Source organism: Echiichthys vipera, assembly GCF_963691815.1.
Source record: "Echiichthys vipera genome assembly, chromosome: 5".
NCBI classification, from domain to species: domain Eukaryota; kingdom Metazoa; phylum Chordata; class Actinopteri; order Perciformes; family Trachinidae; genus Echiichthys; species Echiichthys vipera.
In genome coordinates, this window is record NC_139830.1 from 20,287,498 (window position 1) to 20,313,719 (window position 26,222).

Consider the following 26,222-nt stretch of genomic DNA (forward strand, 5'->3'; position numbering starts at 1 on the left):
CTGTCGGTCAAAAAGCAATATGAAGGAGTTACAGTAGATGTGCTTCCAGCTCTATCCAAGTTCTTTTTTTAACTTTCTATGTGACAAATTCATGTTAAACAATATATTAATCATAGCACCGTTGTTTTTAAATACTTTAAGACGTGTCTGAAGGTGGAGTTTAAGTCATTTATCAGTTACTTTTCAAAATCCACATGAACCACTCTTCACATCAGCATGAATTAAATCCACTGCACTTATTTAAAAACAAAATACCTGAGATGGTTCGCCTATTTCTTTTTGTTTTTAACTTTTTAACTTAACTTCTGAAAACAATCAACCAATCAAACAATCTGTCAGCAACGAGCCTGTTAACCATGTGCAGCACAATGAAGCACTGCAGCTTCTGCGATTCGTACATCAGCTGTTGATTATGATTGACGTGCTCTGCTGATCTGTAGCGCGCATGCAGCAGCAGACGTCTGTGCCATTGTCCGTGTCCATGTATTTCGCCACTTGTTAAAACACGAGAGCAGAGGATATTAATGATTGTGTGAAAATTCAACAACGGTGCTCATCGCCGCTGCAGAATGATTACAAGAGTAACACTGACAGGAATGGATTGAAGTGTTGTCGAAAAAAGTAAAAAATGAGGCCTTGGCTCAAAATATCGATTATGACGACTAGCTCCCACAATATGAGTTGTATGAATGTGTTTTGCTCCCCTTGATCCTGGTAAGAGTTCTTGAATATTATGTAAGTACCTGTCAATACCAAGACTCATCAGATATTAATTTTTTCTAACATACAGCTGCACAGGGCACACTATAAAGTATGCACAATTCGCTGTTATTAGTTCATGTTTGCAATGGATGTACAGACAGATATCACTGGCTTATTTTGATGCTGAAAAGAATGTAAAATTGTGATAATTGGTCTTTTTTCTATCATTTCTAAGTGGATCTATGGATGCTTATTCCCAATAGATATCGCAGATAAGGATATCCTCGGAAGGGGCCGGTCACACTGAAATATAGCAATACATAGATTTCAAGTCTGTGTATTTGAGAATCTGTAGATTTGAGTTTTGAGTCTGAGTACAATTTTTAACTAAAATTCGCCTTGTGCAGTGTCGTTGCTTCACATCTGTCCCTCCTCGACTCCCCTTCACCTCTTCCGTACCCCACTGGTGTAGCTCTGGGCTTTATGCTGCTGAACGTCTATGTCTATTTCAGACCATACCCTGTAATTTCCTGATGGTTAAAATGCCGACTGGAACGGTGAGTTAAATTACTGAGGAGCATTGTGAATATTTAATTCCCCTTCTCCCCCTGTAACATTAATCCAGTCTGAATGTTATTTACCATGAGTTTAACACTCAAATGCCTGCTTCATCATGATTCCGTGGGCGTGTTAGATTAGTTTGATTGACAGTGCTGGCAACATGCGCGAACAACCTCACAACTGATTTAGATTTAAATTGCTAAGTAGAGAAGAGCACAGACAAATGCATCTCTCATGTGAAATAATCTATACTGTTCTATCTTTGTGTTCATGTACGACCTCAAAGTAAGAATCTGACTTAGAAAATATTTTTCATTTTAAATTGTTTGAGAATTGATAAACCTGAACACAAAAAATAGGTTCTGCATTAATATCTTTTAAAAAACATAAGGGTGTTTGAGTGCCAGCCTGGAGCTGCAGTGGCAGCAAGGTTCAAGCAGAAGCTTTTTAAAACACCTGCGAAATACTCGAAACAGCTCTGCTCACTTCACTTTGACACACATCAAAATACAGCTGACCACTCTTCTCTGCTGTCCCATGGTCCCGTCAGCTCCCAATTCTGTCCTAGAAAATGTTTCCAGCGTTTTAATGAGAAACAAAGTATCAGAAATTGCAAAACATGCAAAACACAAACATAACTGCTACCATCCATTTAAAAAAAAAAAAACTCTCTTTCTGAGAGTACAAAGGTTTGTTTGTTCAAATATTTTTTTTATAAATAAGAAAATGAGTTCACAGCTGTTTCTGTTGCTTATTAAATAATTAAGATAAAAACATTTTAATAAGTTTAATTTATTTTATTGTGCAAAAAATCACAAAATAAACATTATTCATTATATTGTATAGGCTTACATGGAAAATTGACAAATCAATTGCTTAATCCATGCATTCATTTTATGCCTAGTGGAGGGAAAAATATGAAAGCGCGGAGTAATGATCAACCTCCAACTTTAGAAGTAGCACTTTAATTTGCTTTGCTCTGCTCATGTCCAGGTTGTAGTACCCTGCTGTGCTTTTCAGGTAAGCTCGGGTGTACTTTAACGCGACAGTTCTCTCAAATGTAAACAAAAATGAAGACCGGCTCCTTTGAGATAGGTTAAACAAATTAAGTTTGGGTCCAAACAGGGTTATCACAACTTCTCTGCTCCTGGAACTGAAAGAGCTTAAATTTAGCTTTGCTGCCATAAAAATCCCCCATCACCTGTCAAGCTACTGATCCTCCTCCTCGCTTTGAACTCTTCCACAGAGATGCTTGTTTACTTATTGTACACGTGCTGCCAAAACCACCTGGCTTATCTTGTTATACTAGTGCTGTAGGGATGACTTTGTGTTTATGTTTACAGTCAAACCTAAGATCACATACATCGTGAACCAGAGCATTTCTGAAATGGAGGAGCAGGTTACTCTGACTTGCGAGGCATCAGGAGATCCAACTCCCACCATCAGCTGGAGCTCCGGTGAGGACGTCTTCAAGGAAGGAGAGCAGGTAAAATAATAAAGGCTCTGCGGATGATAGTTGAAGCACAGTATTTAAAATGTTAGGTACTCAGTTCTTGTCCTTGAGGGCCAATGTCCTGCAAGCAATTTTTCCTCCTGGAGTTAATGAACCACACCTGCTGCAAAGTAGATTGATATTATATGTTCCCCAGTTGCATACTGTACATGGATTCTTACCTCTAAGTTTTTAAGTAACTAGTATACACTGGGGAAATTAGATACTGTAAAACCAATTGGTGCATGCTCAAAAAGAAAAATGATGGTAGTGGTCTATGGTCTTTCAATACTTCTCTTCGTTGTTAACGAAGATTATTTGAGCTGAAAACATAACCTCCTTGGCAAAGTTTATTAACATTAGTTTGAATGTGCAATTTTCAAAACTAATCGCACATGCGTATTAGTCTGGGTCCTCTCAGTTCATTTTCAAAAAACGAAGGGGTTTATCAATGGTGCAAAGCAAAATGCTTCTGCACGCAAGTGGATAGACTTGGAACCAATCAGAGCCATGAAACATGACCTACAACCAATCACAGCAACGAAACAGCGGTGATTGCTTAGTGGAAAACAATGGCGGCCGGGTCACAAACTTTCTCAAATTACAAGTAAGGAGCAAACTAAAATGTGTTTCTGAAAGAAATAGAGAACACAGTAACAGAATATTGAGTCATATTTGATCAGCGCTACCTAGTTTGACAGTTTGATCTGAAACTAAACTGAATGGACCTCCAGACTGGATGGTGATGCTGTCAATCATCATCTTAAGCCTCACTCCACATGAGGGGGACAAACGAAACATGAGTCTGGTTCCAGATTAGGAAAATGGTGATCTATATATGAATTTTCAGGTTTACTGAAATCTATTAATCTCGTGCATCACCTTCTTTATGTTCAAAATGAAAAAGTAAATGTCTTGTACACTAACTTCCTTATAGTATATTTTTCTGATGAATAAGCATATGATGTGGAATTGGGACACTCTGACCAGTAACACTCAGGGCGGAACACAAACCTGCAGTACACCCGTGTCTCAAGGAGAGGAATCGAATACCTTTAACCCAAATTCAAGGGGTATGTTGATCATACACAGGTGGAGGACCTCTACAGTTCCCTCCTCAAGGTTTATGTGCTGCTGATTATTTCCCCATAAATTAGCAGCTCCTTCTAGATGACCCAGGGGATCTCATGTAATTAGCTCAGGGATACTCTGAGTGGAGTACAGTCATATTTGACTTGAGTTTTCCCAAATGTCAAGATAATCTGCATCAGAAACCCATTTATAACATTCCCAAAATAAGCATGCAATTGGAAGCACTAATTAAACTTTGTCTGCTTCTTTTTGTGCAGCATTTGCAAGAATGAGCACTTGAATGATCAAGTGTTTGTATAGCATTTTCAATCTCCATTATCATTATTCTGCTCATGCTGGGGATTGAAAAGTTTAATTTAGTGTGATTATCTTTGGATATTCTGCTGCCATCTTTTAAATGTGTTTTGAGCTAGCTTTTTTTTTTTTTTTTACCAACCATTACATCCTTTATTCTGTGTCCTTTGGTAATGTCTTCTACAATATTCCACGTCCATCAAAAACAATGAATACCTGATTGGTATTCTCGTACATCTAATACCCACATGGCCTGCTTCTTTGAGGCCTTGGTGTCTTGCTACAGTTGAGAGGTAATGAGGGAGAAAAGCTTCAGACACACAGTATACTGTACTTCATGGAGAAATTCTGGAGCCAGTCCATTACATGCACTACATTTTCTCCCTACAGGCACATCTAAACAGGATCTATCAGGTATGAAATCCACGTGGCACAGAAATGTACTAGAGTAGTGTTGGAAAGTATGCCCCCAGATTTAACGAAACCCCTCAGTGAAATCAAATTACCGCTTTTTCATTGAAAATTTCCAAGCTGTTTATTGAAAACCCCAAGGAATGATCTCATCAGAGTTCATGAAATTGATTTGACTGCTGCATGCTCCCCAAATGTAGCTTGAGAACGTCACTGATCCCATGATAGAAAGTGTGTGGTGCCTATCTCATGAGATCAGATGACGGTTATTAATGTAATAAAACAGAAATACCATTTCTGTGTCGCTGTTGCCTGATCATTTCAAACTTTACATCACAGCATGAGGTTGACCGGATTCAAGCCCAGCTCAGTCTGTCTGTCATCTCCACAGTACTGTAGATTGTCTAACATTTATGTCAATATCATTTGGAAATTGGGAGTAAAAGTGCTCCACCTAATGTCCTTTGAGTATCAAACACACCCTGCAGACAAAAATGAGAATGTGATGTTTTTTTTACCGATCATGAAGGTGGCCAGTGGAGACGTGGATGATGCTATAAGAAGAGGTTTAATGGGCGTTTTCCCAACTGTGAAAATTGGAATCCACAGTAATTGACATGATTTCAAGTAGACTGCAGCCACTGTGCCACCTGTCGAGCCTCCAGGGCTGTTTGATATTCAAAATAGGTTCTGAGTGAAGCATCCCTTTGAGTGCAAAACACGCTGTCACCATATGACGCACGTCACGACAGGCCAATTTTTTTTCTTTGTAAACACACACACCCACATTGGTGAGGCACACTGCCACACATTGGACAGACGCAGCACACAATAATAGTTTACACCTCTGCCATATTATTGGGTGTAGATGTTCCACTAAGAGCAGCATTTTTTTTATAACACACCTGCTGCTGTACCTCAATTTCCTCTTCTGTCTTCAAGTTGTCTTCTTTGGTGGTCTTGAAGCTGTTGAAATGGATGAGGAGAGACTCTCAGTGCTCTGCATCTCACCATTACATGTATTAAAAGACATTGCCTGGCAAGCTATAACGTAGCTGTGAAAACTGACTACAATGCTGAAGAAATAAATAACACAGAGGCTTTCTGTTACTAGCACAGGAACAGGCAACTACAGTGTGCATTACCTATCCATTTTCTGCACCATGACATGTACCATGAAATCACATGTGACGAACAGCTGTGTTTTGGTGGCAGTGTGTTTTGCAATTTAGTCTGCGGTATGTTTCGTGATCTGTGGCATCTCTTTACAGCTGTCGTCAAAGAAATGATTAGCAGCCTTACTGACTGTAGCGTATAGAAAGAATAGATGCAGATATCATATGTTCCTTTAAAGTATCAGTAAGGGAAAGGATGTTCATGGTGGGTCTCTAATAAATGCATGGGGAAAATGGCTGCTAATTGTTTAATTGTCTTGTTCTGTTTGTTCATCTGATATCCATCTGTCATGCTATCTGTAATCATCATAACAGCTGTATTTCATCTAGGATGATGTGGTTATTGAAACAACATTCGTTTGGGGTGGACATGTTGAATTGAAAAAATTTGCAGCTGTTCAATTTTAGAGTAAACTTTAAAGGATGTTAAGGGCAGAATTTTCTCAATATAATGATGGGAGATCTTCCTGTTGTGTCAGAAAACCAGACTGATCTGTATTGTGCCATTTTGGATGTGTGGTGGCGATGAATCCTCAGAATTAATTGCTGTTCATTTAATTTGTTAATTTGTGTTTTCACTTCTTAGTTGGTCAGCGCTTTCTTTCTTTGAATAGTCCTGTGTTTCTGGGACTTGGACTTTTTTGCTCGAAACTCTATGCTCTTAAAAAAGATTAATTCCTATGCTCATTGTTAGACTGGAAATGCAGTGGCATAAAATAAGAGATTTCTCGAGTTATGTGAAAAAAATCTCCACTAGTGTGTAATAGGTAGGTTTTACAAAAATTCAACTTCTTTCAGTGTAATAATTGGATACTGCCTAATGAGGAACAGACATTGAACATGTGGAAACTGACACTAATAATACGTTTATTTCCCTGACTGCACAGGGCACTGTGGACTGATCTGCTTTATACAGTGGATCAGTTAACATTTTACTTTTGGGAGGGACTGTTGTTTTTTTTACATTGTTCAGTACTCAGTCCAAATATAATAATTATGACAACTTTGAAAAAAAAAGCCTCAGAAACTAAATATCAGAAAGACTTTTTACATGTTGTTTCTTCCATTTTTTTGAAGCTAGAATAAAGCCTTTAGCAACCTTAAAAAGAAATATATTTAGGGTTATTTAAAGGTGCACTGTGGCGTATTTTGTAACCAAATAAAGTTTATGTTTACACTCAATGTTACTCACTAAAACACATTGTTTTTATCTTTGAGCTCTAACACACTGGAGTTATTTTTTTCTTTTTCTTTAAACGTTTGAAACCTGCGTTGTTTACATCCATGTTTACTTGCTAGCGGTCTTCCTCTTGTTCTTCTTCCCTGCATTTGTTGCAGTTTTTTTGTAAAACCATTGGCAGGAGTGTGTACTGCATCACCCAGATGCCATGGCACATTAACCCAAATAAAATGTGGACCTAAATGTAAAACCATGTTCCATAGTGCTAATAGTGGTCAAAAGCTCCACAGGGTACCTTTAACATACCATTTCTACCTTCTATAACCTTTCCAAGCTGTCAGTTACTTTATAATGGACTCTTTCACTAGAGCTACATGCAAAAGTAACAACAATAGAGAGCCATGGGTTAAGGTTTTAATTATTTTATCTTCACCTTTCATGTAAATGTATAATGCAGCAGATGGAGGAGGCAGTCTCTGTAGCTCAGGATATTGAATTTCTGTAAGAAGTTTGAACAAAAGGATCAGGATTAATGATACTGTTTCAATCATATAATAAAGCTAAACAGTCAGCCAGATATGCCATTCATTGTTGGCTTGAAATCTTGTCTGGTTTCTTTTGACTTTCCTTTTTACCGCAGTCTCAGGTTTTAAAGTTTAACACGGGAAGAAAAAAATTCATTCTGAATTACCTCCCACACAAAATGTTCAGTGTCGGCAGACGAAAGCATTGTGCAATTATTGAGTAAACGGGCTTTGCAATGTGCGGATTGAGGGAGATTACTGTATCACACAATAGAAAAGCGGCGGTACTGTACATAAAAAAAAGAAGACCGGATTAAAGGAGTAACTTCAAAAAATGTTGTTTACTCGTGGGTGCATGCCTGCGTAGTTATGTTTCAAATTCAAATTGGCACTTATCTGGGGATAGTTTTGTTTTTGTTTATGTGTCTATTAAAGTCAAGTGTTTATTTATTTATTTTAAAACTTTCATCAAGTTTTATGCTCGGTATTTGGTTGCTTCACTCCTTTGAATACATTCGCTGCGAGTCGCTCTAGATAAGTGTGTCTGTCTAATAACTGAAATGTAAATTAAGTATTTATCCGTGCTTTGTACATTATCTACATAATGAATGTCTGGCTTATTTGAATGCATATTAAACATCCTGCTTGATGCACAATGTTTTCAAGCTGCAATCATCTTGAAAAAATGTCTAACTATACAGAGGGAGGTTGTAGTGGAAAAAGGACTAATTATAAAACTTAAAAGTACATTAAAGTTTGTAGTTGATTGGTGATGATGGCACTTTATGTCCGTAGTCTTTGTGTTTCCTTAAAAGAAACAAAGTTTCAAAATACAAATGTGTTTTTAAGGCCTAACACACAAATTGTCAATTATAAATTAAGGACCTGAGAAAATAAATTCCTGTATTAAAATTAGTAATTAACGTGGTGTGGGTGCAGTTACGGCAGGGCATCTGAGACAGATAATGTTTTAAGCGTTGTGTGCCACTGCATAGAGAGCATTGTTTTCTCCAAACACAAAAGGCTACTCATTTACAACAGCACGTCTGCCAGCTCAGTTTTGGGGTGATGTAAAGGTTCCTTCACTTAGGTCAGTTTTCTGTCATGTGCTGACACAGGCTCTGAGGCTCAGCAGTTAATGACACAGGACGATGACAGTATGCATAGTCATCGGGTTCAGTCAGGCATCACCGCGTGAATGAAACACCACCAGGGTTCTGTACATTTATTTTATGTTTAGTATATTTTCTGTTAGTATGTCTCCTCTTTCACTGCATTGCCCTCTTCGAGCTGACATTACAATTCACGTCAGGACAAAGAGCGAGGATAATTGTCTTTGGAAGGGACTAACAATGGGCTGGAAAATTATTCCCAAGGGAGCCGTCAATACATTGTTCTGAGCGTTTGCTCGGAGGAGTGATTTTGTTTTGGTGTCTTCCGTTTTGCACGCTCGCATCTGCTGCTGTTCATTGTCCTTTTGTCTTAAACAAACACCTGTCACTGATATGACACCGATGCTTGTCAGCTCACTTACTGCAGGAGCGGCGCTGCAGTTGAGTGTGTGCGCGGATGAGGTGGTGATGTTCCGGACTATTAGGTTGCCTGTTTTAATTGGCTCTATCTCAGCACAGTGGTGATATGCAGCCAACTACTGTTTATAATGATGTACGGCGTACAGTATGTTTTACTGTGACAGTAGAGGACTTCCAATGCTCCTAAGAGCACAGTGAAATTACACTCTCACAAGGAGCTCTGTACACAGTTTGTCCAATAAGTACTGTAACATCTCCTCTTTTTAACTCCTTAATTTAGCTGGTTTTCATCGTAGAAGGTGAATTAGGTTTGTCAGTGATATAAAGTCATTTAATTCACACACACCATATGTTCTCTGTGGTATGTATAAGCCACTAGCATTGATTATGACAGGGTGATTTTTCCATGTGAGTTAATTAGTTTGATTCCATTTTGAATGGCCCTACAATTATTCCAGCAGATTGCTTTCGTTTATTTGACATTTTCTTGCAGCTGCACCTGATGGAATAGCTGTTCATCATTTTTCTTGTTATACTTCAACACCTTTTTGCTATGTGGGTCATCACATCTCATTGTCATGCTTAATGTTTTCTCTTCCGCGTCATGAAATCCATAGAGCATGCTTTTTAAAAAGCTTTTCGTCCTGTGGTGTTGGGCTTTTCATTGTCATTGTGATTTAACTTGACATGGCATGTTGACTAGAACAGTTTAAAATATTTGTCTGTCCAGATGTTTGCGTTGATCTGTAATGATATGAAGTCATTCTGTATTCATTAGAGTGGAAGATATGACCAACATGATATTTATCTTGATTTATGTGACTTTGTTTGCTCAGTAACTTAAAGCGTATTGCTTGTAACATATAAAATATGTAGGGTATCCAATTATTTGAAATATAACTTCATTAATAAGACATGAGAACTGAACTGTGACGCTTTAATATGAGATTTTTTCACTACATGATGATAAGGCATTTAATGATAGCATTCCACGATAACTTTGCCCTATTTATTATTTAAATTATATAGTTTTGGTGAGTAAGTGAATCTACATTCCTATAGGACATAAAGATATATTTATAAAAATCCACTGACAGAGAGACGTGCCATCATGTTTTTTTTTAAAAGAATGAAATTTAAGTTATTCAAATCACATTTTTGACTTGTTTTAGCCATGGAATACAATCCAAGCAGACAAATAACTCTTCAGACTATAGCACAAGTACCATTACCATTCAGAGCAGAACATCTGACACAGGCCATCTGGAAGAAAAGATTTATTTCCAGGTGCCGCATGGGATATAGGTAGAGCTGCAACAGAATTGCTTCTTTTAAACCCCTCACTACCCCACTATTATTTACTGTTGTTTCTTAATATAGGGCAGCCTACACAAATGGACAACAGTGTGAGAACAAATTCAGTTTTATTGGGTTTTACATTCTCATCATTGTATAAAGCTCAAAAATGGATTGTGAGTCAATAAATGCTGTATTACTTTGACCAAACAGGACGACATAACTCTGTTGTTGCAGCATAATGGTTTCACCCCTTTGCTGATAAACTAATAACCTTCTTATCTGTAAGCATTATCCTTATCATGATGCCAATAGACTTAATTCTTTGGGGGTTAGAAGCAGCCTTGTTCCAGCGAGCAGTACAGACAATAACACAACCTAAAAATACACCTTTTTTAGAAGAAAAACTCCTGTAGTCACATAATAGGCTTCTCCTGCAGGGAAATCCAAAACATACTTCCTATTGGTTCTGTAGACTTTCAGCAAGATCATACATTAAGCTCAGGGGACTGGGGACGTACAGAAAATAAACCGGGCACTTAATACTTGGATGCAGACTGCAGCGACCTAGCTTTGCCTGGATGAGGATTCCTTTCTAAGAATTGCTTTGCCTTTTGTTTGCTGTTGTGTCTCTGTCGTCTACAGGCATCATGGACTCGGCCCGAGCAACACAAGGTATTCTAAATGCATGACTTCTTTCCTACACCCATCCATCTTTCATGTCAGGGGAGTCTAATTCAATTCTGGATGGACGCAGATCAAAGTTCTTGATCAAATGAGGGTTAGGGAGAGTAGAAACCCTGAGAAAGATGCAGAAGCCAAAAAGACCAGTGAAAGCTTTCTGTATGTCTTTGTTTTACTTGTTTGGTTTCTATATAAACTTAGCATGTGAGTGTTCTACTTCAGCCATGTTTGTTTTTCTTCTTTCAGACCTTTAACCTATTTGCTACAACATAAGTCAGTACAAGACATTTGCCTGCTCAAATATGATTTCCATAATTACTTTTTGTTGATCATTTATAGATGCAAGTTCTTTTACATGCAATATGTAACGGTTGTGTCTCAAAAGCGGATTTTGTTTAGGTAAAACTAAACTACTCTGTCCTCCCACCCACATCTCCAGCTCTCACTTGTCTTTTGCCAATTCTTGATTACAACTTCAAAATGTATTTTTGACATCAGAAAATGTACATTTTTATAGTCCTAATTTGTTGGACCAAAGATGAATGAATTCATATGCAAGAGAAAATGAAAGATGTCTTTGTGAAGAAGCCCAGAGTGTCAGAGCCAGGAACTGAAGAAGGTGAAAGAGAAAGCTGCCTACTTAAGATTTGTTTCTTACTGCACTATAGAATATGTGTTTTACATTGGTGAGAAAAAACACTTTATAATTTCTAACATTAATGATGAGTGCACTGTACAAGAGGACAGTGCAGATGTTATCGTTTTGGCTTTCAAGTGAATAGAAATTTGTGCTCTCACGAAGCTTGTCGTCGATGATCAGCTCATTTCCGTGGCAGGGTCAATTAGTAGGCTTGCCATTGTTATTTATACTTTTGTACCGTTTGACAGGGAAATTAATGCATATTTTTAGACCATTTGGTTCCTTAAATAGCCTGGCTATTTTATTTTCAAAGTGCAGGGAGCACATCAAGTAAATTGGTCTTCGCCTCACTCCTTACTGCTTTCTCTGTAATAGTTTTGCAAATGGATTTTTTTTTTACATATGCTGTTTCCAACAATCTCTTAGTATTAGTATTTTTGACATGCATTCATTAATAACCTCTATTATTACAAAATGTTTAGAATGAAAAACTCTATCACACTACTCACTGCAGGAGGTGACTGAGAACATTTTTCATCAAACACATGCTGACAGAAATGACTAGGTTGTGTAAAGCTGTGATTTACACATGGTTGCAGTTACATTTGTGCATCGGAAGTAACACTTTTAGCTAGAAGGAAGTAATAATCGAAATAAATGCTTCAATTATAACATTTCTATTTGTGATCAGCTGTACAAAAAACTGTGCCTAAAAAGTATATCCTAGTAACCTAAACTTCTCAGTTTTCCAGGAAAGATAAAGATGATCCAGAACAAGCGCCACATTTCCTAAAACAAGAACAGACAGCTTAAAAACAGATTTTTTTCTACTCGGTTTTATTTTATGATCATTACTTTAGTTAACTGTTGGTCACAAATATATTTTAGCAGCATATTTGCAGCACATTTGTGATTCCAGGTGCTTTGGTTTATGTTATGTATCAGAAAATAATGATTTTCACTTTCTGATATAATGATAAGGGGTTAAGTCCACCTGCACTCAGAATTGATCAGTTTGTCTGCTGGATACCATTCTACACCGCACAGGGGCGGAGTATGAGTATGAGGCAGTATGAGGCAGTAGAAGCATGCTGAGTGTATATGTTGTGAGTGCGTAGGCCGCAGAGTGTTGATTTTACAACCCACAGAAGAGAAGGTACATTCAGGGAAAGGTGCATTTGTATGCAGGACCAGTTAAGATTTGGTGAGACATGAGTTTAACATGTCCTCAGTGTATTATCAATTTTATGGTCTGATGTTCCAGCAGTGTCTCTCTTCTCTGCTGGCTGTTGTACAGCTGTGCTGTCAGTTTGGTCTGATTTATTAGAAGGCTTTGGTCTGAAAGTCTTTATTTTCCTCCCCCCATCTGTTTTATAGAAGGTTTTCAGAGAGACATGTAAAGTGGTTTGTATCTCTATCTTAAAGACACTAAAGTCAGCAAATGATAGATGTTTAGTAAAAATGTTTCCTATAGACAACCACTCTGCATTTGAACTGAAAATCCATTGTTATAAGAAATGGATGAATCACAACATTAAACTACAATGAAGACATCATTTTCCTCTGGTAGATGGTATTTGTAATGGGCATCATATGGGGAATAAGAGGCTGTAGAGAAATTGTCCATATGTTGTTCTGGCTTTGATGACATGTTGATGCTGCGTTGTAGGAGCAAACAAAGAAGATTCAATACTGGAGCTTACTGGCTAACAGGACTTGGTGGTGGTGCATAGTGTTGCATGTGGCACAGATGCCAAAGTCAGAAGCAGTGCCACAGGGGTCGAGTGAGAATGCTTTCTGCACAGGGGTCAGAATAAAAGGGTAGTGTGTTATGTAAGTGTCTCCCTGGTCCTGCTACCCGCTATACATAATGAATGCCCCAGACATGCTTTGTCTATTGAATTTGAATACAAACTAACGAGGGCTTCTCTTACATGGCTGCCCGGACTGGGTCCTAATTCAATATGTGTAAAAGCATCCGTCCCATTGTTTTGCCTGAAGCTTGGATCAAAGCCATGAAAGCGACCAATAGAAAGGCTTAAATATTCAGTTCTGCAGCACCTTGTAAAAGGATCAATTCATAAAAACACCAAAGCTTACTGTATAAAATAGTACTGTGTAAAGCCTTGCATGTCCCAAATCCATCCAATAAACCTGAGACATGTTGAGATTGAACGTTTGCTATGCTGTCAGCAGCATTAATAAACAGTTAAAGAAGAAGCTCAGGACAACATTACTTCACTATGTCTTTACTTAAAAACAGTTGTTTGCTGCTGTATTAATGTTCTGAATTAATTACAGTTTTATTGATATCACAATATGAATTAGGACATGTCCAAATCGCATGGGGGCGCAATATTTGTTAAAGGTGAAATATGTGTCAAAATACCCTTCAGAATTAAGTATTGTGGTGCTGCAGAAATTGTACTACAAGTTATATTCTCTGGTTATATTCTCTGGACTTAAGAACATTTTTTTTGCTTGGTACAGAGTCACACTACTTTGATATATTTTTCAATGAAAATGAGAATCACGATGCAAAATGATCATTCCCTCCAATATCACAAATCATGTCTCAATTGCAAGTCAAATTGCGAGTCAAAATAATCGCAATCAGATACTCTCCTCATATGGTTCAGTTATCATGTTTTAATTAGTAATATCCGATTCAGGAGAATGTTTCCTCAAAAGAAGGAATTCAGTCTGTCTGAAACTGTATACGCTCAGTTTAGTCTCACATGACAGCAGCAACCACAACAACAAAGAGCTGTTGACCCTTTAGGTCAGGATTACGTTTGGATTTGTTAATCTGCATATCCAGTGAATGAAACCAGGTGTCTGTAGAGCAGGAAGACCATTTGAACATCTCATCTGTTGGTATTCTCCTGGTTTCACATACTATGTGATTGCATGTGCCCTCCATCACTAAACTGGGGAATGTGCTGGATGTGTGTTCAGAGAGAATCGCAACATACAACACCAAAAAAACACCATCAGTGATTTACCTAAAATGTTATTTTACTAAAAGTAAATCTGGCATGTGCAGTGCCACTAAGTTTTTTCGACATAAAAGTGCTAGTGTGGCATGTAAAGTAACGCTCTGCTGTTTAGCATCATGCATCAGCATATTTGGTAAGCCCTCCATGTGAAAAGCTCTAGATAGCTTCTTGTGCCTTCTGTCATCTATTATTGATAAGCTCCCCTGTTCCGTCAACCGTGTCCTTATGTTTCCACATCTTCACAGAGCAGACTGCCCTTTTCATTACCCTAATGTCTCTTTTGCTCTTGGAAGGCAGGCTTTCTTAAGTTTTTTAAGTTTTTTTTTCAGGTCACACATCGTTTTGCAGAAATGGGCCCTGTAGATATAAATGTGCAATATGGCAATGGAAAATAACTGATGCCAATGTTATTTTTTTTTCCTAAATCAAGCTATTTTCTGCTCCCATTTAGAGTCTGGATGGAAATGTAGTGGTGAGGAGTGATGCTCGTGTGTCCTCCCTTACTCTCAAGTATGTCAAGTATACAGACGCGGGTCAGTACCTCTGCACAGCACGCAGTGCCATTGGAGAGGATGATAAGCTTGCATATCTGGAGGTCCGCTGTAAGTATTTTCTTCTCTCTCAATATACAGTAAGTGCTCCAGCCTACTAAATAATTACAGTGTAGTAAAAGTGGCTTACACTTTTATTTGACTGAACAAAATAAGCATTTCCTGATTATATAAACAGCCCATCAAACAGAAGAAAAGTTTGTATGACATGCATTTCTTCTACTAGATGCCCCTAAAATCCACGGTGCAGTGGCTGTGTATACCTGGGAGGGAAATGCTGTTAATATCAGCTGTGAAGTCAAGGCTCATCCCAGCGATGTATCAATTGAGTGGCTGAGAGATGGACTGCAGCTCCCTAACTCAAACACCACCAACATTAAGATATTCAGAAGTCCATCAGCCAGCTATCTGCAGGTACAGTACACACACACACACACACACACACACACACACACACACACACACACACACACACACACACACACACACACACACACACACACATGTGTCAAACCACGAGTTACACTTCATAAAATAACTGTGCACCTATACATCGTCCTTCCATGTGCACACGCATACACACACATACCCCTTGTGTCATCAAGATTTCATGAGCATAGAAGCTCGGAAGTGAAGGGGGGTTTTCTTTCAGCTCCATTGTGGAAAAAAAAATCTCATGAATAATTCAGCAGCAGGAAAGCTCACAGCAACAAATAAAAATAGGCTACTCTAATGGACAAACAAAAAGGTCACCTTCAGAGTGTTTGACACACAAGTCTGTTCATCTGTTCTGGTACAATGCCCTTCATATATTTGTTTGTTGTTTTCTTCCTCCAGATAACCCCCGACTCTGAAAATGACTTTGGGAGCTATAACTGCACTGCTTCAAATGAGATGGGCACAGAGTCCAAAGAGTTCCTGCTCATTCAGGCCGGTGAGTAGTGACTCTGAATCATACTGTAGAGCTTTTGTTATTTTTGTGTGTTATTTGAAGTATCATCGATTATATGTAAGGTGTTCACTGTATGAGAATGCTTAGGACAATCCAAAGTGGAGGTACATTTCATTGTAGCACATAAATTAAATTACAAGGCTTTTCCAGGCTTCAGGCTTCAGGAACAGATTTTTCACCCATATTGAAAACCGATTAAACCACAGCATCTACCACAAGGTGAGACTGCACAGAGCAGTGTTTGTTTAGGTGTATGATAGATTTAGATGAAACATTTGCATTTCTACCCTCTGGTTGTTTGGAAACTGCAGCATCTCTGAGATTTCACTTAGTGTTAAGAGGAATAAAAAACAGAATGTATTATTGTGCTCATCGAAGGGTATAGTGTGCAACATTACATTGTAACATGAACTCGGAACTCAGAACCAGCTGATCCCAAAGACTGTATATTCACCAACACATTAGGCAAATGGATCAGAAAGCAGAGAGATAATGGCACTCTTAAACCACAATCTGAAGTAAATGAATTGAAAACACCACATTTTTCTCTTTAAACCGAACATGGGCAACCACAGTAATCACGGTGTGCCTTTTCATTTTGAAGATCAAAGTGATTCATCACAGAACTGTGCTCACAGCACAGTGCGAATTCAGAACAGCCACCAGTCCTCTGATACAATTTCACTGTTTTAAATAGTTTAAATATTGTCATTTTCTCTCAAATGGAGAGTGCACTGGTGGGTGAGCTAATATTTGGTTGTTTTGATCACCAAACTTAACTAAGAGCAATATCAGTTAGTTGTGTGCTTTACAGGTCAGATTTATTCTCCTGAAATCCAAAATTTAGGAACCTATGGCCTATGCCTTTTAAATGAGGATATTTACATACATTCAAACATTAGTTGTGCTAACTACAAGGTGTCTCATTGGTGCTCACAGTTTTCTTTCCTTTTCTTTATGCTATGTTATCATCCATTTTAGGCTGCCTTGGGATCAGCTTGTTTGTGCATCAGTTCATCATAGGAGAATCTAAATGCTTTTCCTACCTTTTCATTTTCTGAAGTAATGTCAGGAGTTTTCAGCATTCAGTGTCATTTCTTGCAAAGCTGAAGCAGATTTTAGATGCATTTTGAGCTGCAAGCTCCTAAAAATCTGTTAGCGTAATGGAACAGTGGAGTCTGACAGCGTTGGCGTGCTGCAATCTTACCGTTTTTGTTGCAATCGCACTGCATTTCCTCCCTTGACCAGAGGTGCCATCAGCTCCATCCATCAGTGAGGTGAGACCCTTCTCCACCACGGCACAGATTCAGTTTGAGGAGCCAGAATCAACCGGAGGTGTTCCTGTCCTGAGATACAGAGCGCAGTGGAGGACTCAAGACAGGGGCAGATGGGTGCACCGGGTCTATGAGGTCCAAGATGGTAAGACCACAGATCAAAACAAATATGATGGTGGGACTTTTCACATAGAACATTTATTATATAGGGTTACATAAAAGATTTAAAAAATAATGTAAACCATGGAATAAGACATTTGGAAATATTATTTTAAGATGAAATAGGCACTATTAATGATAGACCTTTTAAATGGAATTCCATTGCTAGGCAACAGCATGGGTCCTTGTTAGCTTCCTGTCAGCTGATGTCATTCATATTCACTGCAACAGTAAAATAAACTGGGAGACATTCAAAATGTTTATGTTTACAACAGTAAAATAGGCTTTATAGAAAGTAATCCTAATCCCAAAAGTAATCTATACATTATTTCTCTTTCTGTGTAAATCTGGGTTTTCGACCTTTTAGACCATTTCTAAATAGTTTAATCTGTTTAAACTTTGTTGGGATGGAACGAGAATCGAGCTAATCAGTGTTTACTCGTGATGTAATTAATTATGCATGTGTTGTTTGAACTGGAGTAGTGTGTTTGTTTCACTGCTAATCAAAATTATCAAGGTGTTCTCAACAGGGATTGTTCCGCCTCTGATATGTTGTCACAGGCTACTCTAGTGAGGCAGTGATCACAGGCCTGAGGCCAGAGACCGGCTACGAAGTGAAGGTGTCAGCCATCAACGGCAAGGGTGAAGGTGAAAGCAGCCCTGCCGAGTTCTTCAAGACGAAGCCAGTCCGTAAGTGTCAAATGTTGCATAGTTTACAGCACACTGTAGAGCTTTTATCACACATTTTTGACCCGTGTCCACAATCACATTACACAAAGTCCTCTCTTCTATGTCTGAGAGTAAGAAGTGCTTGTCCATCCCATTACTGATTTGTAAAAACTCTTTGAAGTGTAGTCAGCTGCTGGACAGCAACACACAAGTCGCCACTGTGACTGTTTGGACAGTGTCACAAAAGCTTCCAACAGTGTCTTTTCAGCCAACGTTTGTCCTCTTCCAAGTTTTTTTCTTTTTTTTTCAGGATTACAATGACAGCAGGAAGTAACTCACTGACTTCCTTGTTTTCTTTCTTTAGTAATTTCATAAAGTGACCTCAAAATCTAAAGGTTCAGGAAACATTTTTGTCATTTAGTCCAGCTAATTTAACACCATCTTGCTGTTTCACACTTTATATTGCACTCTGATTTCCCCACACAGGTCACACTTGGATCCAGCCCCACAATCATTTCAAATCCACAATCTTATAGTATTTTATTAGGCCCATTCTGTGCTCGCAAACCGTGAATTAGAATATGATACAGAAAGTTATTCATTATTCCTTTCAGTAGCAGCCTTGTAGTGAATCCTGAGCCCATTATTTAGTTTTTAGCCCCCTCTGTTGGTTGGAGAGGCATGACATAATTCAATGTTGTCTATGCGATGATCATCTCCTCATATGTTCATTTTTCTCATTTTAATAATCTATTATTTATCCATTTGCTCATCTGTCTGTTGTATCCATCAGGCCATACTTACAAAAGTAAGTGTTTCATTTAATTTTGCTCAGCTCTTAGTTTCATTTTCACTGACTTTGTGTATTAGGTGGTTTGAAATGCTGTTCATAAATATCAAATCTCTGTTATTAATGTAACCTCACTAACATCAAGATAGACATTTTTATAATTCATATCATTTTATTAGTATACTTTTAGAGCATTATCTTGTTTTGACTTCACTGCATTATTTATTGACTTTATGGTTGATGTTTCAATAATTGCTAATACGGGGCTAACACAGCCGGCCAGATCCATTATGTTGTGTTTTTTAATAGTTATTTATAACTTGGAAAAACATTGTTGGATGTCCCTTGATTTAGTAATTCAAAATGAATTAGAAAAACTGCAGTCAATACGATGGACTATTTTCCTTGAAATAGAAATTTGAAAAACATGTTTCTACGGCTTTCAAAGCTATGTCTGAAAACATCCTTTTGGTTTCATGTGTGCCACCTCTGAATGTGGTATCCATTAAATAAAATGTTTTTCTTCCTCATGCTTCTCTGCTGCAATCTGACAGAAATGAGTCTTGCTAAACTCTCCAGTGAAGTGTTATTATTGAGATTCAGGCAGTCATTTGTGCAGACAACTGATTCTGATTGCCTGATATCTTCTCTTTTATGTCCCTAGATGGCATTTTTCATTTTTCCCCTGGAGAGACAGGTTTGTTCTGTAGAGAGGACAATAGATGATTAGTTTACAGGATAACCCGCTCACCCCTACTGATTAGTTGCATTTATAATAACATTAGAGCATAGCAAAATGTGTATATTCTTCTAGCAACTGTAACCTTGTATGGCCTGATTATAAATGCAAACTCCTCTGTGTCTGTTACCTGTAGATTTTATCTTCCCCACATTATTTGAGTGGACAACTGAGTTATCCAAATATGAATATTAATATAATTTTGATTTGCAGCTTGTGAATTTAATTGGTGAAGTGACAATATTATAAATTAAGAGCAAATATTTGGCTCCATATCTTGGTGTAACGTGGGAATGTTTCCATTTGGATTGGGCCTTTCATCAATGATTAATAAGTCAAATTGTAAAAGTCTCCTAAGTCAAGTCTGTTACATGTCTATTGCACTTTTTACATTGAGAACCCAAACAGGAATTTCTGTGCTCAGTTGTGTTTATTTGTAAGAAAAGCTTTGTTGTGATCCCACGTCTTAATGTTTTTTTTTGTCTTCAGGTCATTTACATGTATTATGTCCTGTACCTGTGTTCTGTCTTTAATGTCCTTTCTCTTTTAACCACTCACGTTTCATTTCATGTGACTGTGACTGTTATTTGGCTTGCATGGTTCTGATGATCCCCTCCACTCTGCAGAAGGTAAACTCACTGTTGCAGATTTTTTTTGAAAGAAGATATCTTTACATGAAGAAACCCACAGTTAAACAACACATTACTTGCTTCTATGCAATCATGTAATACACGTCTATATCCATCCCATTAATCAGTCGTGTAGACATTTGCCTCAGCAGAATAAATGAGAGAGAGCCGGAGTGATATTCATGGTAATATATAACAGTCAAGAGTGTTTAGTATCAGCATCACTTGGATGTATTGATAGCCCAACCTTAAGGGATGTTACTGCTCCTATTTTAGAATGTGTCCCTATAAATCAAGTGTGTAATAAACACAGTTTCCTCTAATCACAAGAGAATCATCGTCAATGTGCCTGCAAAAAACTGCTCCTACCAGCAGTTTACTCTGGTTCTCAATCAAGAGTTTGTCGTATTCATGCTGAGAGCAATAGCTACCCTGTGCGGTGTACTCTCCATATTGTTAATCATGTTTAACCTTAGCTTGCATTAAATCTACTATCTTGCCGATTTAACCAAGTTTTGAAGTAAACAATGTTATGAGTGATGAGTATGAACACTAACCATTATACACCCCTTTCCTGTTGTCTCTAAGTGACTATAGTTTATTTATGCAGCACTTTCTACACCAAGGTTACAAGGTTCTTTACAGTTACAAAAAAAACAACAGAGAAGACAACCAAAGATTGCTAAAGCATAAGAACAAATAAGACATAAAAGTGTGTACTAGCTTACAACAAAATTACATTTGGTAACTTCCAGTGACCAGCAGCAATATAGAACAAGATAAGAAGATAGAAACAGCATAATAACTAATAGAATGGTATTGCACAACAAGTTATGTGTGTACAATAAATTGTCGAAATCAGGACAAGGAAGTATCAAATGCTTTTAAGACTAAATAGGTATGGAAACACTCAAAGTATGCTGATCTGAGCCAAAGGGAGCCACTTTGTGAAACACTTTGCAAGTAATTGGAATAATTTTGATTTCAGCACTGGTTTCCTCCGGTATTTAGGAATAATGCAGCATAAATAGAAACTAATGGTGGACGTGCTACAGCTTCTTGGCTAAACAAGAATAAGGTGCATTACAATAGTCAAGATGCGAGGAGACCAAACAGTAAATGATGTCTCCAAGCTGTTGGAAAGAGGAGTTTGCTTACTTTGCAGCGTTTCTTAATTAAAATATAACAGGACCGAATACCTGAATAAAGATGTTTCTCAGTTTTCACATGAGAAGTTTAAAAATAACCTCTAAGTTTATGGATACTATGGAAGCCCTGAAAGGCAAGGTGAAAAAAATTGTATCTCCTATGTAGGAAATAGTAACTCGTACGTACAAGATAATCTTTGAGGCTTAATTAGGCTGTTTTGAGGGCAAAAAAAGCCAACCTTAATGAAGTGCCTGACACACAATACAAAGGGAAGTCAAAGTTCAGCTAAATGCACCATATTTTCAATATCAAAAGCAGACAGCTGTAGTTTTCCGGTGATTTAAAAAGATAAACAGGAGATCCATGTATGTCTGCGCGCATGATATTACACACAGAGCTGGGAACTGGCTTTGAGGCCTCACTTCCCTACCCGCGATAATTGTTAAGGTTTAGTTTCACTGCAGATAGATAGATAGATATACTTTATTGATCCCAAGCTGGGAAATTACACACAGTGTGAGTGTGATTGTGTGTGTGTGTGTGTGTGTGTGTGTGTGTGTGTGTGTGTATGTGTGTGTGTGTGTGTGTGTGTGTGTGTGCGTTTGTGTGTGTTTGTGTGTTTGCGCGCGCGTGTGTGCGTGTAGTGCGGACATCGTCCATGATGTGTGATCAGTAAACTGTATATGCGATCACACATCATGAAGGCATATCCGCGCCACACACAAAGACATCTGACTTGACAACTAATGTTACAGTATTGCCTATAAGTGCAATTTAACCTTAACAATTAAGTGAGCTGCTCACAGCCATTTCCCAGCTCAATGCATAATTTTATGTTCGCAGACATACCAGTCGAAAGTGAATGCAAAACGTGTGTCCAAACTTTCGACTGGTTCTGTAGATCTTGTGTTACTCTTCCTAAATCACCTGAAAACAATGGCAGTCTGCTACAGTTAAAAAACAAAGACCTAATGTGAAACAGCCATGCTCAGCACGGCATTCTCGCCCCCAAAACAGCCTAATTAAGCCTCAAAGTTTATCTCATAAACTTTGGTTTTGGTCAACAATGCCCTGATTATTTTTTATTTCACCTTGCTTTTTCAGGGATTCCGTAGGAAACTAACTTTTAATTAATTTAACTGCAGATAACTAGGAGACATCCAGGATCTCATTCAAACAAGAGTAGCGAAATATTAAAACAAGAAAGCGTCCCAGGTCTCACTGATACGTAAAGATGGACATCATCAATGTAGCAATGATAAGAGACAAACACTAACAACAATAACGATAGTGTGTCCTAAAGGGAGAATAAGAGCGGTCCCAGGATGGGATGGCCCTGAGGAACTCCACAGCCCAAAGAAGCACAGTCACTTTGTCTGTGATGGATAAGATGAACTAGCAATTAGATAAATGAATCAGTTGTCATCTGATACATTTCTATTTGACTTAATTGCTGTGGTTACATGTTAAGCAAAAACATCTTTACAGGTAAAACCCATTTATTATAATCAGACATGCAAATGTTACATAAGCATTTCATTAATAACCCTTTCTCCTGAAGCCTTGTATGACACTGGCTGAATGTCAGTCAGCAACTGGGACTGAATCAGATAAGCATGAGGCTGTGTGTCATTTGGTAATTAGTCTGATTTGAGACATAACCATCCTGAGGCGAGCAATGAAGGAAGGGCAAGTGATTTAAAAGGACAACAACAAAGGGGCCAGTTTCAACATTTTGACTTTCATTTCTAATCAAGGTTTTCGTTTTCTTTGCTCCACACTTTCAAAGGTACTGGTGGATTGACAGAATCTTCTCCGGATAAAATAACCCCGAAGTTCTCTAAACCTTTAAGTAACCTCTATCTTGCTACTGTGTGCCTGTAGGGAATCCCGATCCTCCTAAAGTCGAAGGGGCACTTCAACCCAAAGGCAACTCCCTTAAAGTCAGCTGGATCAAGCAGGACGACGGTGGCTTGCCCATATTTCATTATCTTGTTCGCTATAAACCAGTAAGTATGACGATTACACCTAAGATCAGTCTGTCTACTGAAGCAACTACTCTGATAATCAAATTATAATTTAAGCATTTTTTTTTAAATGCCAACAATTCTTTGGTTTTAGCCTCTAATATATGAATATTTGCTTTTCGTTAGTCTTTTATGATAGTAAAATGAATATGTTTGGGTTTTCTGGGAAACTTTCACTTTTTTTTTATCGGTTGAAAAAAGAGGTTGAGATTAATGGCAGATTAATCATCAATGAAAAGCGAGACGTAAATTGCAGCCCTAATGAATTTTTATGAACCTCCATAGTTCTAATATCCTAAAGAAACATTATTTAAAAGGTACAAATTGTTCTTGCCTTGTATAAGCCTTCATTGTAATGCATGTAAAGCTGAAAGGATTAAGTTTATCATTAATCAGTTAGTGGACTGACAGAAAACGAATCTGAAACTATAACAATAATCCATTAATCAAAATAGTTTTCAAGCAAAAATGGCTAACATTTTGTTGTGAGAATGTGAGAATACAGATCATAGTAAACTGGAAAATAACAGCAATTCTGTGAATTTGGAAACGTCACAAATGTTGGACATGTCTTATATTCAGACCAAATGATTAATGAATTTGTCAAGAAGGTGAACTGTAAATTCATTGAAAACCTAAATAGTTGTAAGTTGCAGCTCTTAAATCGTACACTTTTTAGATCCAGGTGTCCGAGTGGAAACCAGAAATCCGACTGCCCAGCAGCAGCGACTACGTGGTTCTCAGCGGGCTGGAGTGGGACACTGAGTACAATGTCTGTGTGGTGGCAGAGAATCAGAAGGGCAAGTCCCAGCCAGCTACCATTTCCTTCAGGACGACCACAGAGCCAGAGGCCATCACAGGTACCCTCCCTCAGGTCCCTCACACTAAACTGGAACTAAACAACCAGAAAACTGTGGAGCCAAACTCAAAGCTCAAAACCAGGGTGTCAAGCTTCATTTTTATCTCTCTAGCTCTGAAAGGTAAATGACAACTAAATAAATCTACAGAAAAAAATATATTTCCTGGACGGCGGTGAGCCAGAAATGATTTTACGGTTGAATTTGTTCACTTTAAAGTTTTGACAGCCCTTGCTAAATGAGCTTGAGTTTGCACTCTCAGAACTGGGACAGGCTCTTTCCACAGAGGATGAAACGATTTCCTCTGAAGTATTGTAGTTTTCCTTTACCTTTGTTTACTCCTAAAATAGCAGCAAGGGTGGATAGTTTATCCCTGTGTGGAAGATGCCTTTAAACTGACCCCTGATAACCACTGATTAACTTGTACCTTTAGGTCTTAACTGCAGCTGAAGGTTTTTTACCAACCATGCAAAAAAAAACACAGCGCTTGTCAGATTTACTTTAAGTGCTAGACACAGCAGAGTGCTTTACTGAAACATCGCCACAGACCATTATGTCTTCCTCTCACTTCTTTTCTAATTCATTTTCCAATCTAAAGCATTTCCCACTGAGTCACCATCTAGTCCACACGGTGTAGTTTCCCCCTTTGTGCTGTGCTTTTGCTTTGATGGGTTTGCTGTATTTTTTCCTTCCCACGATACGAGAAATCAGTTTCTTTTTTTCACTTTTGGTTTGGACTCATTTTCACGTTCTCTCTTCCTGTTTTCCCCACCCTTCTCTTTTTTCCTCTTTGTTTCCCTTCATATCCCTCCCCCTCCTCCTCCTGCCTCTCCTTTATTCTCTTTCCCTTTCTGTCTTTTATCCCCTCTCAATGTTCCTGCTCTCTTGCCTGGTTCTGGACATTGGTGTGGTGGACCACGTGAACATTTTCGTCTCGCCCTGTGTGCATTTTGGTGTGGTTGGGGTTCTGCCGCCCCCTCCTCAGCCAATCAGGGCTGTTCATCTGTGACATGCACTTTGGCATCACTCATCTTGTCCCTCATCACTGTACACCTGCTCTCATAGTTTTCGTGGGGAATTCACTCCATAAATGTCGAGGAGAGCTCGCCTTTCTCTGGCCTGGCTGTCTCTCTGGGCGCTTTCACTCCTTAAAACAGACTTTCTTTCATGACAGACGTGTCTCTGTTATGGGTGAGAAAAGGGTGCTGTGTAGCTTCAGAACAGACCAGACAGATGTGCTGAACCAAAGGCAGTGGACATCCTCCGCCTCCCACAGATGCCCTCTGCTCATCATTAGCACTACTAGTCTACAGCACTAGACAACAGAGAGGACTGCCAGTTTACAGTCATGAACAATAGTAGAATTGAAATTAGGTTATTATTTTAATAGATAGCACTAAGAACAGAATGAAGGTTGAGTGCTGGGCCTGTCTGTTTACATAAACACTGTACTATATTCTTTAATTGCTCACACAATTGTACTATAAAGGTTTGTAATATTAATGTTTACATCAAGGCAGAAACACCTAATTGAAAACTATTGTAATAATACTATTGAAACTTTTTGACAAGCTGTATACAGAATTATCACAAGAAAACTGTTATTTTTGTGCTGTTTACTAAGACAAATGTCCAGATATTCATCGTTCATGTAATGCATATCAAGTATAATTCAAAAATACCTGTTTTTATACATTTATATTGGAGGGTGCTTTACTCAGCTGCATCTTCATTAATAATTGGTATCTAAATAGTTAAATTAATCTATAAAAAGAGGATATTTTAGAGAGTTGACTTTAAACAAAGACAAGATGCATCATAGCCTTTTTGTGGTATTTGGAGAT

General features: G+C 38.2%; 1 protein-coding gene and 1 long non-coding RNA gene across 4 annotated transcripts in view; one reads left to right on the forward strand and one right to left on the reverse strand.

Annotated features, from left to right (window-relative positions):
* ncam1b (neural cell adhesion molecule 1b) overlaps positions 1–26,222 on the forward strand; it is a gene marked incomplete at its 3' end in the record, with an annotated part of 82,430 nt that overhangs the window by 48,941 nt on the left and 7,267 nt on the right. For 2 of the 3 annotated variants that reach the window (XM_083914678.1, XM_083914679.1), the window contains exons 8-17: positions 2,607–2,749; positions 4,532–4,555; positions 10,905–10,934; positions 15,034–15,184; positions 15,360–15,547; positions 15,971–16,067; positions 17,334–17,504; positions 18,080–18,208; positions 23,379–23,503; positions 24,201–24,381. In XM_083914678.1, the coding sequence (XP_083770804.1) occupies positions 2,607–2,749; positions 4,532–4,555; positions 10,905–10,934; positions 15,034–15,184; positions 15,360–15,547; positions 15,971–16,067; positions 17,334–17,504; positions 18,080–18,208; positions 23,379–23,503; positions 24,201–24,381 (1,239 nt within the window). The remainder of the gene's footprint in view (positions 1–2,606; positions 2,750–4,531; positions 4,556–10,904; positions 10,935–15,033; positions 15,185–15,359; positions 15,548–15,970; positions 16,068–17,333; positions 17,505–18,079; positions 18,209–23,378; positions 23,504–24,200; positions 24,382–26,222) is intronic. The other variant, XM_083914680.1, reaches the window with a different exon arrangement.
* LOC310947760 overlaps positions 2,653–26,222 on the reverse strand; it is a 33,557-nt gene continuing 9,987 nt past the window's right edge. The window contains exons 2-3 of the long non-coding RNA XR_014593227.1: positions 17,293–17,431; positions 2,653–2,766 (exon numbers count right to left, since the gene is read on the reverse strand). This is a non-coding gene — a long non-coding RNA (uncharacterized lncRNA). The remainder of the gene's footprint in view (positions 2,767–17,292; positions 17,432–26,222) is intronic.